At 37.8% G+C, this 18239-nt stretch overlaps 1 protein-coding gene across 34 annotated transcripts in view; it reads right to left on the bottom strand.

Annotated features, from left to right (window-relative positions):
- Positions 1-18239, bottom strand: part of KDM6A (lysine demethylase 6A) — a 236173-nt gene that overhangs the window by 146217 nt on the left and 71717 nt on the right. For 31 of the 34 annotated variants that reach the window (XR_012429950.1, XR_012429952.1, XR_012429951.1 and 28 more), the window contains exon 3: positions 2605-2713. The exons of the other annotated variants lie outside the window; for them this stretch is intronic. Coding sequence is in view for 20 of the 31 variants with exons in the window: in XM_045383349.2 (XP_045239284.1) it covers positions 2605-2713 (109 nt within the window). In the remaining 11 variants the exon portion in view is untranslated. The remainder of the gene's footprint in view (positions 1-2604; positions 2714-18239) is intronic. 34 annotated transcript variants of the gene reach the window in all.

Here is an 18239-nt window from a genome sequence, read left to right as displayed (position 1 = left end):
CGCCTGTAATCCCAGCACTTTGGGAGGCAGAGGTGGGCATATCACGAGGTCAGGATTTCAAGACCAGCCTGGCCAACATGGTGAAGCCCCATCTCTACTAAAAATACAAAAATAAACCGGGCGTGGTGGCGCATGCCTGTAATCCCAGCTACTTGGGAGGCTGAGGCAGGAGAATCGCTTGAACCCAGGAGGCGGAGGTTGCAGTGAGCTGAGATCACGCCATTGCACTCCAGCCTGGGCAAGAAGAGTGAAACTCCGTCTCAAAAAAAAGAAAAGAAAAAAAAAGAACATTTGAGGTCAAGATACCGACATTAACAGGAGTTTGGAAGAAGCTGATTCCCATCCCTCCCCATAGATGACTTTCAATGGAGGAAGTAACTGCAGATGTGCTGGAAAACAGCAAAAGAAATAGAATTAGAAGTGCAGCCTGAATGGATAAGAAACTGCTTCTTATAGATGAGCAAAGAAAGTAGTTTCTTTAAAAAAGAGAAAGACAGAGAGAGAGAGAGAGAAAGAGAGAGAGAGAGAGAGAGGACCTTGTCACCCTGGCTGGAGTGCAGTGATATGATCCCAGCTCACCATAGTCTCGACCTCCCAGGTTCAAGTGTTCCTCCCACTTCAGCCTCAGGGTAGTTGCATGCCATCATACTCAGCTAATTTTTTTTTTTTTTTAAGATACGGGGTCTCACTATGTTGTCCAGGCTGGTCTTGAACTCCTGGGCTCAAGTAATCCTCCTGCCTTGGCCTCCCAAAATGCTGGAATTACAGGCATGAGCCACTGTGCCTGGCCAAAAGGAGTTTCTTGAATTGGAATCTACTCCTAATAAAGGTGCTGTGAACATTGTGGAAATGGTAACAACGAATTTAGAATACTACGTAAACTTAGTTAACAGAGCAGTGGCAGGGTTTGAGAGGACTGACGCCAGTTTTGAAAGAAGCTCTACTGTGAGTAAAATGCTTTCAAACAGCATCACATGCCACAGAGAAACCTTTCATAAAAGGAAGAGTCCACTGATGCAACAAAGTTCAATGTTTTCTTATTTTAACAAACTGCCACAGCCACCCTAACCTGCAGCTACCACCACCCTGATCATTCAGCAGATATCAACAACGATGCAAGACCCTCCATCAGCAAAAAGATTACAACTTGCTGAAAGTTCAGTTGATTGTTAGCACTTTTTAGCAAGGAAGTATTTTTTAACTAGAGTATGTACATTTTTTAGACATAATGCTACTGCACACTTACAGTGCAAACATAACTTTTATATGTAATAGGAAACAAAAAAAATTTTGTTTGACTGGTTTTATTACAATATTCGCAACAAATTGCAGTGGTCTGAAGCCAAACCTGCAATGTCTCCCAGGTATGCCTCTATCTATTTTTTGGTACAATAGTTTCCTTTAAGTAAGTTTCCAGTTTTAATTAAAGATAAAATATCTAACGGAGTATTAAGTAATTATTAACACCCATTACCCTGCTGGACTGAAACCATTTCGCTAAGTACTAACCAGTGTCACATAATCTGAAAATCCATGAGGTGTCATCCATCACTTCGTCCCCCTTTTACAGATTAGACAACAGATACTCAGCGATGTTTATATATAATCTTTTAAAGGTAATGCAGCTATATATAACAGAGCTGAGCTGAGAAAAAAGCCTAAGTTCAAACCTCACAGAATATGCCTGTCTCAGACTAAAATTGCATTTTCATTAGGAAAACATTCACTTGACCTAACATAAAAGTCGCATAATAAAACATCAATATGAAATACTAACAATCCTTCACTTTAGCCCTGAAACTATCTGCCAGGTGTTTTGCCCTCTAACCACACTTGTTGAAAACAGGAGTAACACATTCATCCACTCCACATCAAAATGTTCAATATCATCAAAAGGTTAAAATGTTCTTGGCTATAATAATAATTTTCTTTTAATGTGGATTTTTTCTTTGGTATTGGAAGGGCAGGGTTTGGGGGTGCTTTTAACTTCCTGAGTAATGGTCTGAGTTGGCAGCTTGGTATCATAAAAAGGGCAAATCTTAGGGGGCTGACTACTTTCAGTTATTTAACTCACTTGTTTCTTAAAGGAAAAACATTTCAAGTAAATTTTAAAAGCTAGTTTTATCCAAGGCTCATCTGTGATCATCTCTCTGTATTACTTATGTTTACAATAACATGGCTAGTTAACGATCAGATTTTCGTTCAAGTATTTTTTAGCTAAAATGGAAATGTTTTAAATAGGATAAAGAAAAATGCTGAGTTTTTCTTACCTTTCCAAAGTATCCATCAATGTACAAATGTCTATATCAAACTGGGTCACTTTCTACTATGGCAAGGCCTTTCAAGGGCAAGGATTTTCACAAGGCAGAACAAAACTGCACTGCACATGCAGGTGGTTTTCACTTTTACTGAATAGCCAACTTATTGATGATTTAGATGGAGTTATATGACATTTTTCCATTTCCATCTACTCTACTTTTCTTTCTCATTGTTTAGTGTGCTCATGAACTTACAATTTCTTAGGAAAGTCCTCTTGATAAAGCACAAATAATTACAATCCAACACATGTATAAATCAAACAATAATGAACAAGAAAAAAATTACCTTTTGGATAATCTTCCAATAAGAGGTTGAAGTGACCTAATTGACAAAAGAAATCAGACTCCACTTTTCCTTCAGCTTTTAAGATTAGAGATTCATAGCAGCGAACAGCCTAGAAATAAAAAAATACAAATATGTAAGCAAAAAATAAAGCCCTAAACACCTTTCCTCCCCAAGATAATGCATATAGCCTCCATTCAATCACCTAAGAGGTCAATATTGAAAATTTCACTTCTATCTTAGACATATTCAATACAGCATTCTATAGAAGGAACAGCTTCCCTATGTATTTATTAAAAGAGCCACTAGTTATGGCATAAGTACTTTTCCCATTTATACATGGAAACAATACTTGCCAAATAAGATAATGTAGGAGCACTTTGATAATTTTATTCATAAGTTGAAAGTCTAAATTATTACTGTGGTCCCTGTTGATATAAACAAAAATGCTCTCAAATATAAATAATATACATCTTTCCCACAGGTGGGAAGAACTTTATTGAATTATGTGAGATCTCATAGAAACTCTACAGTAATAAAAATACCTAAAATTTACACTGAACTGCTTTTACTGACTTTTTGCCAGAACGTCTACCAGTTTTAAACTACCATATACTGCCTTTCAATTGTCTTCTCCACATGATATACTTCAAACACACCAACTCTATTTTTGATCTTACTTCCTAACTCCAATACAAGCATATGCTCTCATTCTCACATTTCCTCCCCCAAAGAAAAAAATAACATTATTTTAACAGTATCAATTAGTTTTTATAACACAGGACAACTGCAGGAGAAAATGAACAACGGAAAGAACCCAGTTGTAGAGCCTGACTACAAATTCCAGTTGTCATTTGCTACAGGAGATTCTGGGGAATTTATCCTCTCTATTTTAGTAACACTCAAAGAGCTGATAAAAGGATTAAAAGTAGAAAACTTCGGTAAGGCTTTATCTCAGTGTTCGGCACACAATAGGTACTTGTTTCTTTACCATCACAGGTAATAACAAAGCTCTAATTCTCTCAAGGTTCCCAATACTTTTGTCAAAATTTCTCCCATTAACAATTCAGTGCTCCATAACATTGCTCTGTTAATAATGTGTCCCAGAGTCATTAAAGTAAGGAATGTGTGTCAATTCTCAAATCTCTGATATACTCCCAGGAACACTTTCAAGTTTGGTGCACACAAAGAAAGAAACTTGGTTAGTTTCTATCACAATAAAAAACTTTCACTACCACTTCAAGAACTTTGTTGAGATAAGAAAATGTGATGTGGGACAGAGTACTCACTTCGAATGCCTTCATTTTTCCTCTCCTGTAAAATACAGAGCCTTTAATATAGAGTTTAAAAATTTATATCCTAACATTTACCTATCCTAAGCACATAAATAAATATTCAACAAGTTTGGATAATCCATTCTAAACAAGGCGAATTCTAGGCTGAGTCTACTATCCTTAAAGCCTAAGGGTTTATAAAAGAACTTGTCTTCAATTCCTATTCTACTCTTAGCTATGTGTACCAAATCATAATCACTGAAAACTAATCTTTCTGCTTCCCTATAATTAAAAAAGTCTGAACGCTACACTGAAGTCTCAGAAATTACTATAATCTGAAGGTATGAAATTTCAAAATCCTTTTTACTTAAGTCATATATAATTCTTATCTAGCAGATGGTTAGAGTATAAAAATACAATTTATTATAGTGCTTTATAATATCAGAGAAATACATAACATTACTGGGATACAATGGAATTCTTAATTTTACATTAAATGAATAAGAATATTGTAAATAAAGTTCTCATGATAATAGTGAGCGTATGATTTTTTAAAACTCTTAGGTTATTTATAAACCTTTCCTACTCCTCTGAGAGCTTCATATGGCTGATTAACATTAAATTTATAAGCAACTATATTTTCATGGTAAAAAGGATTCAAGATATAAACACAAATTTTCTTTAATGATATAAACAAAAAAGATGCCAACACTGTTTACTTCCTCTTATCACCCTTCATGCCACTGCCTTGATCATCAATTGCCTATCTTCTACTTGTCATAAAACTAAGGAACACACCAAAATTAATATTATACATAATGCTGATCATCATGAAATATAAAATCAGGTAAAACCCAGAATGGTTGATTTTAAATTCAGGTACTCATATACTCAGGCTAATCACAAATTCTTAATTTCCCCATAAAGCTGCCATGCACCTACCAAACTAACGTTGGTGGTCAACGATGCTGACAGAGCCAAACATCAAATGAGATGAAAATGAGCAAAAAGGCAGAAGAAAGTTGCCAAGAACTCTGTATTACCACTTCATAGTGAAACTTTATGAATTTATTCGAAGTATCTGAGGTAATTCTAATATCAGATATAGCCAAATATCTAACACACTTTTTAAAGAACATTTAAAGGAAAATAAACAACTTGAGATAATTTCCAATACTCCTAACTCATACAATAATCTAGAATAAAACACAGAAATTTTTATATTTTTACCCAAAAGGCTAACGATAACAGAAGATATATAATTACTGTTTAGATTCAGAACGATGTTCAGATAAACTTCCATAAAGCAAAAATATCTCCAGTCAATAGGATTATTTTTATTTCTTGCTTTTTAAATTTTAAATGTATACAAGTAAAATCATCCCTGTACAGTATCTTCATACACAACTGCAGAGAAGGAGGACTGGAATATAAAACAGGTGCTAAAAAAAGAAAGTCTAGGGACACATGTTCTCAGGATCTCCTGAGGGCTGTGTCACAGTAAAAAAAAGTCTATATAGTTGTCCCACACAGAATCTTCCTTGTATTTTGTTCATTTTACTTTTCTATATTTTTGAGATTTTTTCATAATTAACCTATATTATTTCTATTCTTATAAAAATCATTAAAAGGACCAGGCGCGGTGGCTCACGCCTGTAATCCCAGCACTTTGGGAAGCTGAGGCAGGCGGATCACGAGGTCAGGAGATCAAGACCATCCTGGCTATCACGGTGAAACCCTGTCTCTACTAAAAACACAAAAAAATAAGCCAGGCATGGTGGTGGGCGCCTGTAGTCCCAGCTACTCAGGAGGCTGAGGCAAGAGAATTGCTTGAACCTGGGAGGCAGAGGTTGCAGTGAGGTGAGATCGCACCACTGCACTCCAACCATGGGCGACAGAGCTAGACTCAGTCTCAAAACAAACAAACAAAAAAAAAAATCATTAAAGAATGATTACACTTTCCCCCTGGGACTCATCCCATACCTTTAGTGTAAGGATAGTCAGAAATTTGAAAGAAAATCATTTGTGGTTGCATCAGCAATCAACAGAGCGATTTCTGCAATGATACAAATACCCTATGATCTGTGCTGTCCAATACAGTAGTCACTAGACACATGTGGTTACTGAGCACTTTGAAACATGGTTAGGGCAAGTGGACAAGTCAATTTTTAAATTGTTTCATTTTAATATTTAAATTTAAATAAACATGTGGCTAATGGCTACCATACTGGACAGTATAGACCTCGATAATTCTTAAAGCCTTAAAACAACTTAATATTCAATCCATATACTAAATATTAGGAAAGCAAAATTTCTTATGTTTATAAATGAAAAGCCTATAAAAATAATAAAATTGCAGCAAGGAGGATAAAAGCAATACCCTCCACAAAAATCACTGTTACATCCTCTAATTGTTTATCGCTGGTAGATTGCACATCCATAATCCTTACCACCTTACTAGGAAAAAAAAAAAAAAAAACACTGAAAAGGTAAATAAATAAACTAAGATCCTCCCAGCTACATAGAAAGCTTGAGTGTGTTTTTTATTTCCATCATAGTGCCATATTCCACAACATTCAATATAACTTGTGCGTGGTATCTGCTGCACTGTTATTATTTTAAAAACCAGCTATCCCAGAAAAGTAACGTTACCATTACCCTGTTATTTCTAAACCTTGACAGATGAAGTTTTGAGCTTGTGAACACAGACATGTAACTAATTTAATTTTTTTAATGTGCAGTATTAATCTTTTATGATGAACTTGGTCAGTGCCTTGCTAAAATAGGACACTGTCAATATTTTAGAATTGTTAAATATATGCAACATTTAAACTTTTTTTTCCAATTTAAAAGATTAACTACAGTAGCTGAGTGACTACAAATGGTAGAGAAAATATAGATTTTAATACCCCAATGGTTTTAAATGAAGTGAAATTTTTAGGCTGAATATAATAAAAACAAATATGCAGTCCTGCCCATAATTTTAATTTTTAATTTTTGGGGATGGAGTTTCGCTCTTGTTGCCCAGGCTAGAATGCAATGGCGTGGTCTCAGCTCACTGCAACCTCAGCCTCCTGCGTTCAAGCAATTCTCCTGCCTCAGCCTCCCAGGTAGCTGGAATAATAGGCACCCACCACCATGCCCGGCTAATTTTTGTATTTTTACTAGAGATGGGGTTTCACCATGTTGGCCAGGCTGGTCTTGAACTCCTGACCTCAGGTGATCCGCCCACCTTGGCCTCCTTAAGTAGTGGGATTACAGGTGTGAGCCACCACGCCCGACCCTGCCCATAATTTTTAAAAGCCAACCATACACATACACAGTGGTTGAGCATCCAGCAACCAGCAGACTCCTTAAAACAGATTAAGGGATTTAAGCAGACAACAGGTCAATGTATCATCTGTGAAATATGGTTATTTGGTCAGGCATGATGGCTCACGCCTATAATCCCAGCACGCCTATAATCCCAGCACAAGGCAGGAGGAGTCCATGAGCCCAGGAGTTTGAGACCAGCCTGGGCAACATAGCGAGGCCTCGTCTCTATAAAAATTAAAAAAAATTAGCCAGGCATGATGTGGTGCATGCCTATGATCCCAGCTACGTGGGAAGCTTGAGGCGGGAAGATGACTTGGGTCTGGGAAGTTGAGGCTACAGTGAGCCATGATTGCACCACTACATTCCAGCCTGGACGACAGAGCAAGACCCTGTCGAAGGAAAAGGAAAAGGAAGAGGAAAAGGAAAAGGAAAAAGAAGGAAATTTTAAAAGTATTCATGGCCCAAATTAATAAAGTAGATTATACACATCAACAGGAATAATCAGCTCACCAAGGTCTAGTCTGATCGGATCTCCAGCATTATCAGTTCTGAATACCACATTTCAACAGGTGATAACGTAAAGAGGGCTACAAGTTTGATAAAGGATGTAGAAACTGTCATAAGAAAACTATCTTAACTAAGTTTAACTGAGGAGAATCAAACGGGATTGAAGCTTTACTTAAATATTTAAAAAGCAGTCACTTAGAAGAGAAGATTAATTGAACTCTGGGTAGTGCCAATGAATGAGTATAACTTATAAGCAAGTTTAATTCAGTTCATTCAGAAAGTAGGAAAAATTAAACACACCAAAAATTAAATGGGCCATCACTGGCTCATATCAATGCAAAGAATTAAAGCATATATTACTAAGCTATTTTAGTGGGGGTTAGAAAGGAGATACCATATTTTGGATACAATTCTGATTTGCATTTTTTTTTAATCCTTGGACTCTATAATTCTAAGTATAACCCTGTAGAATTTATACAATAAAAAATAAGAAAATTAAAAATTAAAAAAGAATTATGGTTTTTAGAAGCTTACAACTTTCTCAATAAAAGACCACTCAAGACAACACAGCTTTAAAATAAGGCTATTTTAGGGAAAAAGAAAAACCCCTATATTAACCTAATGGGAATAAATATTTCAAACATTTTTATTAAAATCACTGAAATATTACCAGTTGTTTAATGGGTATAGTTTCAGTTTTACAAGATGAAAAGAGTTCCGGAGACTAACACTACTGAACAGTACATTTGAAAAGGTTACTTACAATGGCAAATTGCATGTTATGTATATTTTGCACTAGTTTTTTTTTTTTTTTTAAGGTACTAAACTAGATAATACCTGTGAATAATTTAAAACACTTAGTATTATACCAGTCACTCATCAATGAGAACCTACTCCATCCTGGTCACTTTTATTGGCTGCTAGGTATCCAAAGTGAAGGCAAACTGGTTCCTGTCTCCTTTATTTTCCTCTATATCATTTTTTTCTCCTCAATCCTCTTTTCTAACCCATCTGCCTTCCTCGCTCCTCTTTCTTCCTTGGCTCCACCTTACTATCTTGGTCCTTAACTAAAGATACTTTCCCAAGAGTCACCTTTGTGCCCTATAAACTTCTGTTTACACAAGAGAAGGGGGTGGCGGGGAAGGGAATAAGAAGAAAGACATGGAAGAAGAAATCTTTTAACTCTAAACAACATACCAGACTTTTTCCACTTGGACATCCCAACATCATCTTAAATTTGCCAAATAAAAATTAAGTTTCTTGCACTGTTCAAAAATTCTCTCTTTATGTTTCCTTTTCATTAACAGCACCTAGTCAAATCACTTCTTTATGCCTACACATCTAATTGATTACTGCTAAGTCTTCCCTAACACTTCTCCCATAACCATTCCCCTTTTTCTTTTTACCTATTATTTCCCTAAATTCCAATGAATGCCCGTACTACACCATTACTGCCACTTGTTGCTCCTTTACTGGTCTGTTTCTACAGCCCAACTCATACCCTAAACAAACAAAACCCACTCTTACAGCAATGCTATTTATTGTCATGCTTCCCAGCTTTTAAACTTCCAATTATTTCCTACTGCCTATAACAGTGAGTACTTGGCTCCAGTCCCAGCCTACACATCCATATTTTTTCTTTCCCTGTTCCCCAACACAAAGCCCACTCTACTCCAACCCCACATCAAACTCTCATCCCACTAACTTCCTACATTTTTAACAGCTTGTTATTCAGACATCCTAAAGAGGTGGCAAACTATGTAACTACAGCAGATCACCCCTGCTCCCTCTGACACAGATCAGTAAAAGAATTTGTTGCAGCAATCCAGACAATATCAAGAAAAGGTGTTTCTCTACTGCACCAGTACCATCACCACCACCCGCTTAGTTATTAGAGTGTTTTCTTACTCTACATTATGTATAAAGAGACATAATATCTAATGTATAATATTACTATTCTTCTGACCTGTTCCCAACAAATCCCTAAAAGTGTATGCATCATTAAACTTGATATCCTTTCCAGAAAGATGTGTCGTAAATCAGAAGGAAATTCTTCCTGTTTGTAGGTACTGGGCAATGCCTTTGCCTGGCTGCTTTTAAAACACCATAAATATGCTTAGGAATTTAAAAGGATTGAAACTACCTGAACCTAAACCATTTTTGAAATGTCGACACATTATACTTTTTTTTTTTTTTTTTTGTGAGAGAAGAGTTACAATTAAAATAATCTTAAGTTGTTGGGGTTTTTTTTCTGTTTTTTTTTTTTTTTTTTTTTTTTTTAAGGCAAGGTCTCACTCTGTCACCCAGGCTGGAGTGTAGTGGCACAATCACAGCTCACTGCAGCCTTGATCTCCCAGGCTTAGGTGATCCTCCCACTTCAACCCCCTCAGGTGGCTGGGACTACAGGCACACGCCACTATGCCTGGCTAATTTTTGTACTTTTTGTAGAGACGGGGTTTCACCATGCTGGCCAGGCTGGTCTCAAATGATCCACCTGCCTTGGCCTCCCAAAGTGCTGGGATTACAGGCATAAAGTATTACTGATTCTTAATGACATATCTACTCCTGAACTTATATATCAAACGCAGACTTTTTCTTTTTAATTTCATTTACTATTTTTGAAAATTTATTTATCGCCACTTCAAAAAGGCACATATAACAAAAAGTCTCTCTCCTAGTCCTGACCCCAGCCACCCAGTTCCCTTTCCCAGGAGCAACAAATGTTTAAAATTTCTAACATATTCAAGATTATATTGTAAAGAAAAAAAAAAGATATTATATCATGCAGATGTAAGCACATATACTTTCCCTACCCTACTAATATTTTTATAAACACTGTTTTGTAACTTGCTTCAGATTCTAGGTGTCTCAGATATCCTTTCTCCTCCCCTTTGTTAATAGAACCCCTAAATTTAATTAGGCACATTTTTACACAGACTGAAGGCTGAGATTCCCAGTCATCCTTGCAGGTGTGGCTTGGTGATTAAATTCTGACCAATGGAATATAAGGGAAAGACAGGCTCCACTTCAACCCCTCCTCTGCCTACTTGGGTAGAATCACCCAGATGGCAAGAACTTCAGTAACTCTCCTGGACTAAGAGGTAGATGCCATAGCTGAGAACGGCAGAGTAGGAAATGGAAGCCCATGTTCCTGGAACAGTAGAGTTCCAGTGCAGCCCAGAACTGACTGACTGTTGAGAATTCTTTAAGAGACAGATGTGTGTGTAACCCTCTTTCCTCGCTTAAGAACAAAAACAAACAAACAAAAAAAAACAAAGCTGGCTGCAATGGCTCACACCTGTAATCCCAGCACTTTGGGAGGCTGAGGTGGGGGGATTACTGGAGACCAGCCTGGGCAACATAGGGAGACTCCCATCTCTACAAAAACATTTTTAAAAATTATGCTGGCATGATGGTACACATCTGTGGTCCCAGCTACTCAGGAGGCTGAAGTGGTAGGATCACTTGAGCCCAGGAGGTGGTGGCTGCGGTGAGCTGTGATCATGCCACTGCAGCCTGGGTAACAGAGTGAGACCCTGTCTCAAAACAAAACCAACAACAACAACAAAACAACTGCCTAATGAAATAATCATTAACACACACAAAAAGGATGGAGGGAAGAAAAAAAGAAAACCAGTTAATCGTCATCCATATCTAACATTTTAGAGATGATAAAGGAACTTATACATTTGTCACTCTACGCTGTCTCTCTCTTTCCTACTTTCAATTAATACACATCTTTTGTCAAAAGAGTCAGTAGAGGGGCCAGGCGTGGTGGCTCGCGCCTATAATCCCAGCACTTTGGGAGACTGAGGTGAGACCAACCAGGCCAACATGATGAAAACCTGCCTCTACTAAAAATACAAAACATTAGCTGGGCGTAGTGGCGGGCACCTGTAATTCCAGCTACTCAGGAGGCTGAGGCAGGAGACTCGCTTGAACCTGGGAGGCGGAGGTTGCAGTGAGCAGAGATCACGCCACTGCACTCCAGCCTGGGCAATGAGAGTGAAACTCCGTCTCAGAAAAAAAAGAGTCGGTAGAATAAAAGTTACAGATGCCAGTCTCAATCCTAGATTTTTCAGTCTCTTTGGACCTACTTCCTCTGCATTCATGGGATGTGGTGAATGCTAATGAGTAAACAAGCATCATTCCACATTCAAGAAACCATCACTGGCACCTGAAGAATCATTCTTTTTCAAATAAACTATTTAAAACACTTTGCTATCGCAAAATACTCTCAAAGAATTACACTACTGAAATCAAACTAGACAACTTAGTAAAGTGCTGATAGCTAATATTTGAGCTCTTGATATGTACCGAGCACTATTCTAAGCAACTTACATATACTTATTCTTTAATCCTCACAATCACTATGAAATGGGGCCTATTACAGTAATTATCCCTACTTCACTGACAGGAAAACTGAGGCCTAAGTAAATCCTGTGTTCATGGTCACAAAGCTACAAATTAGCAAAGGGTGGATTCAAACAGTATGGCTTCACAGCCTCTGAGCAGTAAGGTAGTTGACTCAGGTCATGCCCAGGGACCTAAAGTCAAGTGCAAAAACGACCCTCTCCATAATCAGCTTTCTGTCCTACACACTAGCTCCTCCTCCCCACCAACTCCACACCAAGCAGAAAAGCAACACATAAAATTTCAACTCTCAGCTCTCAGAAACCATTCCAAGACTTAGCCTCAGTTCTCACCCCTCTTTATTTTAAATCATTATAAAAAGCAATAATCACTATTACAAAAAATTTTTAAAAACCAGACATAAACACATCCAAAAGTAACCCAACCAAAAAACAACTAAGTTCCCATATTCGAAAGACACCTGTGACAGAAAAATAAAACACTACTACAGATATACATATGTATATGTATAAAATAATATACCAGTTCAGACTAAGTGTGGTATGTATCTGGAAAATGATAAACAGCTTTATCCTACTTTTTTGCAGCTTCGGAATGACAACTCCTTAGTTTACCTTGTGTTGTTGATTTTTCTCTCTTTAATATTTTTGGCAAATGTTAGGAATAACGCTCAAAATCCTAAGGAAATTGAACACTCGAACAAAGGATTCTTAGCAAAGCAATTTTACTTCTGCACAGAGGGGTGCCTCCCTGGCCAGTCGCCATGAGAGCACACCTGAACAAAGGGGCAAGAGAGTCTTTATTCCTGATGCAAGTCCTGCCCCTGTACCCTTTCCTCACTGGCCGGGGTCAGATCGTACAATCTAAACTAATCCCAGTTAGCTAAACATTTGAATTTTTTTAGATAAGGTGGGCACGTAAAAGAAAGTGGAGAGGAAAGGGGAAGGGGTGTCTGTAATGAGCTAGAAAGTCCTCTTTCCGAATAAGGAAAGGAATGTGAGCTGGTACTGATAACGCCTGGTGCTGTGGCGTGCCTGGGCATCTAACAAAGGCAAAAAGGAAAAAAAAAGGAGAAAAAGGAAAAAGGGGGAAGGGAGGGTACTATGAATTAAAGAATAAAAGACTGATCAGATTATTTGGAGAGAAACTTCATCATATTCCACAGCAAAGAAATGACAAATACAGCTGCAACAAAGCAAACTAAGCTGTACTGTCTCAACAGTCAACAAGTTGCTGGTTTACTACTAGCTCCAAAACTTTTATCTTAGATGCATGCAACCACACGAATTAATGGATTCTATATTCACACACACAGACACACACACACAAACACACACTCACACCCAGGGTATACATTAAATAAAAAGAAGCTGTATTGACACAACAGCTAAGTTATTTTCCAAGTATTTTTGTAGCATCCTAAATGTAACATTGTAAAGACGGAACATATTCAAGTACATTATAAAGTCTCCTTACTCAAATTAAGAATACAAATTAAGCCTTAAATGATCTTTAAAAAACTGTATATTTTAAAATTGGGGGCCAAAGACAGTATGAGAGATAATTTCAGTTCAGAATGATCCTGTGATTTTCCATATAAAAAAGTTAGCGAGGCCGGGCACGGTGACTCACGCCTGTAATCCCAGCACTTTGGGAGGCCGAGGCAGGTGGATCACGATGTCAGGAGTTTGAGACCAGCCTGGCCAATATGGTGAAACCCCGTCTCTACCAAAAATACAAAAATTAGCAGGGCGTGGTGGCACGTGCCTGTAGTCCCAGCTACTCGAATGCAGAGGCAGAAGAATCGCTTGAACCTGGGAGGCGGAGCTTGCAGTGAGATGCGCCACTGCACTCCAGCCTAGGTGACAGAGCAAGACTCCGTCTCAAAATAAAAAAAAAAAGGTTGGCATTATAACCCTTTATTTTTAAATTTAATTTGCTTGTGCTACTCCCACGGGGTCTATTATTTACCTAGAGGTTTGGTCTATTATTTACCTAGAGATTGACAGAAACAGTCTTACAGTAATCATTATGCCTGTCATTTAAGCTGTACACATTTAACTCAGAATTCCAAAGATACATGTATAAAGAAAGCCTGCCTGGAGCAAAATTAATGTAGACCATATCTTTATGAAAGTAAAAGACTACATTATTCTGCTTGCTGTACCCTGGTCATATATGTAGTTCAAATTAATATCTTTGGTAGCAAAGTATGCATTCCTTTGCCTTACGCATATTTTTAAATAAATGCACATAAAAAGGAAGAAGCAAGTACTTCAGATTGCATGAAAAGGTGGAAGAGATAGAGTTTATGAGCATGAGCTCCACCGAAAATATGCCTTGAATTCCACAACTTCTAATATGTAGGCACTTAGATTTATTTCTTGAACACATGAAAAACCTTAAATCTAGAGAAACTGCAACATGATAAAGGATCCTCCCCCAAAATAAGTGCCTTAAAATAAAAAATTTAAAAAAGCTTTTTAATAGGCCCAAATATACCCTTTCAGACTTTTCACTATGCATGTATGCAAAGAGTAAAAATCTCTTTTGAAAGGTCTCACTTTGTCACTGAGGCTAAGGTGCAGAGGTGCGCCATCATGTTCACTGCAGCCTGGACCTCCCAGGCTCAAGCGATCCTACTGCCTCAGCCACCCAAGTAGCTGGAACTACAGGCACACACCACCACGCCCGGCCAATTTTTGTATTTTTTTGTAGAGACAAGGTTTCGCCACGTTGAACAAGCTGGTCTCCCAAACTCCCGAACTCAAGTGATCTAGCTGCCTCGGCCTCCCACAGTGCTAGGATTACAGAAGTGAGCCACCGCACCCAGCCTAGTACAAATCTTTACATGCAATTTTATAAAGTTTTATAAAATTTGTATTTGATTCAATATATTGTTTATCATGTCAAAACACATAGATCTCAAAATTAACATCTGCACAGCATTTTACTGAACAGTTAAACTATAATTTGTTTCTATTGAAGAGTATCTGACTGTTAACCAAGTTTTTGCTATTATTAGGGTAAGTTCCTCGCAGTCAAATTAAAAGCACAATTTAAGCTTCTGATAAGCCAACCAGCAAAGCTGAACCAATATAACCTTCCACTAGCAGTGCTTATTTCAAGTTTTTTTCATTACTTTTTCCCTAATATTTACCAGCTAAGTTTATTGCTTCTTTAATGAATTATCAGCTTGTCCATACATCGTGCACAGTTCTCGGTATACTACATCATAGTTCTTTTCCTAAATGATCTGTCAGGTGCTATTTATATATAAAGGATTTCTATATATAACGTTACAGAATATTTTTTCCCAGATTGCATTTACCTTTGACTTCTTTACAGAGTTTTTGATGTAAAAGTTTCCCTATTTTCTCAAAATCACCCACCATTTCCTTTACAGTACATAGGTTCAGTTCAGAATTAGAAAATCCAAGAACCTGACCCGATGTAAACACTTACCAATATTTTCTTCTACTGTAAAATAAGCACCTAATTGCATTTTTCTTCCCTGTGCAATGTTGTACTGGCCAGGTATGAGTCAAGATCTTTAATTTCCCCCTTCTCTCATGAACTAAAAAACTTAACCATGCACACACAGCTCTGTTTCTGGAATTTATATTCTACAACCAAAGTTCTTCAACAAATATACTGGTAATGGGTAATAGGAGTGGCAAGACAGGGAGAGCTTTTAACCACTAGAGCATTGGCTGGCATAAAACAGCCAGGATGCCAGGGCAGCCAAAGTCTTTCAAACAGAGCCCTTGTATACGTACCAATCTTAAGAGCCCTCAAGAAATTCTCTCAGTAATTGGTACTATCAATTTTCCATGTAAGCCATAAAATGAAGAGTCGGAAAGGGTTTCCACTTCAGGACAACCACTGAAACCTTGTGCTGAAAACTAAAGATGTCAGATAAAACACAATGGCAGGCAACCAACACAAAGTTCTTAAGTTCAAAGTTCTTAAGTCCTACAAAGAAATGACTTTGGGGGCGGTCAGGGGAACCAGAACTAAGAGAACTGGAGACAGAATATCAATGTGACTTTTTGTATGACATTCTGAAAGCCTGTTGAATCTTAGTGTTGGGTTTAGGGGCCTTATTTGGGGGACAGAACACAAGGCCTGAAAGCCACCTAAGAGTCAAATAAGACACCCCCTCAGAACACTGAGCGCCTCAATGAGCGAACACATTCAATCTAAGTAAAAACTAAAATGCAATGATAAAACAATTTTTAAATGTTATTTTAAAACTGTTCTTAAAGGACAAAGAAAACTGCCAATCCATGATGGCAATCAGTGGAAAAGAAAATCTGAGTATTGGCCAGGCGCGGTGGCTCACGCCTGTAATCCCAGCACTTTAGGAGGCCGGGGTGGGCAGATCATGAGGTCAGGAGATCGAGACCATCCTGGTTAACACGGTGAAACCCCGTCTCTACTAAAAATCCAAAAAATTAACCAGACATGGTGGCCCGCGCCTGTAACCCCAGCTACTCAGGCGGCTGAGGCAGGAGAACGGCATGAACCCCGGAGGTGGAGCTTGCAGTGAGCCGCCGACATCGTGCCACTGCACTCCAGCCCGGGCGACAGAGCGAAACTCATCCAAAAAAAAAAGAGAGAGAGAGAGAGAGAGAGAGAGAGAGAGAGAGAGAAAGATAATCTGAGGATTTACAACCATAAGCCTGAATTCATCTGACCTGGGTAGAACACAAACTTCAGATTACAATTTAACTATAGATAGTCTTCAACTAATAACAATCCAAAGTATAGGCCAAAATCAAACACAGTACTATCACATTCCTGGCCTAAAAGAAATCCTACAGTTCCCCCCGCCCCCCAAAAAAAGTCTTTATATTCAAAAGCTCACTATACCTGGTGGGGAGATGGAGGGTAAGGGCAGAGCAAAGAAGGTAATCCATATGTAGATATATTTAAATGAATATTATTTAATGCAATATTTTAATCAAAACAAATATGCTAAGAAAAAGACTTTGAACAAAATTTTTAAATCCAGATCTATGCAATTTAGACACACCTAAAATATAACATAGAAAGATTTAAAGAAAAAAGACAGAAAAATACTACAAACATAAAAGAAAGTTAGCATTGTACCAGATACCATGAGTCACAATAAAGATACAGAAATCAAGAAAGCTGGTGCATGAATACATATATTTAGCAATAGAGCGCTCAGAAACAGAACTTGTATGTGTGGAAAATCGTAACGCAACTGGCAAACAATAACCTAACAAAAAAGTGGTGGCAAGCCTGCAAGTTATTTCTAACAGGAGAAAAAAAAAACACAAAAAATAAAGTGGACTCCTGTACCTACATATAAAAAAACCTATTAAAGGCCCTAACGTGAAACTATATAAATCCTTATGAAGAAAACACGGAAAAATGGCTCTAACATCAGGATAGCATGGGATTTCTTTAAAATTAGACAAAAAGTACAAGTCATTAAAAAAGGCTGATAGATTAATTCAACTACGTCAATGCTCAGAACTTATGTTTATAAAAAAAAATAAGTATAAAGGCAAGCCGCGACTGAGAAAATATACTTTCAACACATGTAGCGACAAAGGATTCATATTTAGAATATATAAGGAACTCCTAAAAATCAAATTTGTTTCTAAAAATACTAATGAGGAAAATCTGGGCCAGGTGCAGTGGCTCAAACCTGTAATCCCAACACTCTGGGAGACTGAGGCAGGCAGTTCACTTGAGGTCAGGAATTCAAGACCAGCCTGGCCAACATGGTGAAATCCTATCTCTACTAAAAATACAAAAATTAGCCAGGCATGGTGGTGTGCACCTGTAATCCCAGCTACTCGGGAGACTGAGGCAGGATAATCACTTGGGAGGCAGAGGTTGCAATGAGCCAAGATCGCGCCACTGCACTCCAGCCTGGGCAACAGAGCAAGACTTCATCTCAAAAGAAAGAAAAGAAAATCTGATCTGCCACTGTGATCCACAAATAGCAAGAATGAATAACAAAGCAAAACACAAATGCTTCACTGATTAATAAAAGATCAAAGGACAAATAGTTGCATTACACATTCAGATACTCCATAAGGGCCCGTGTCTATTTAAACCACTAGGTGGTAGCCCTGCTCCAGTCTATCACAGCTATAAATTTTTCCAATATGACTAGGAAGGTTTTTC

This window comes from Macaca fascicularis, chromosome X (genome assembly GCF_037993035.2).
Source record: "Macaca fascicularis isolate 582-1 chromosome X, T2T-MFA8v1.1".
In the NCBI taxonomy this organism is placed as follows: Eukaryota; Metazoa; Chordata; class Mammalia; order Primates; family Cercopithecidae; genus Macaca; species Macaca fascicularis.
The sequence above is the reverse complement of the archived record's forward strand: the minus strand, read 5'-3'. Positions and strand labels throughout refer to the sequence as shown.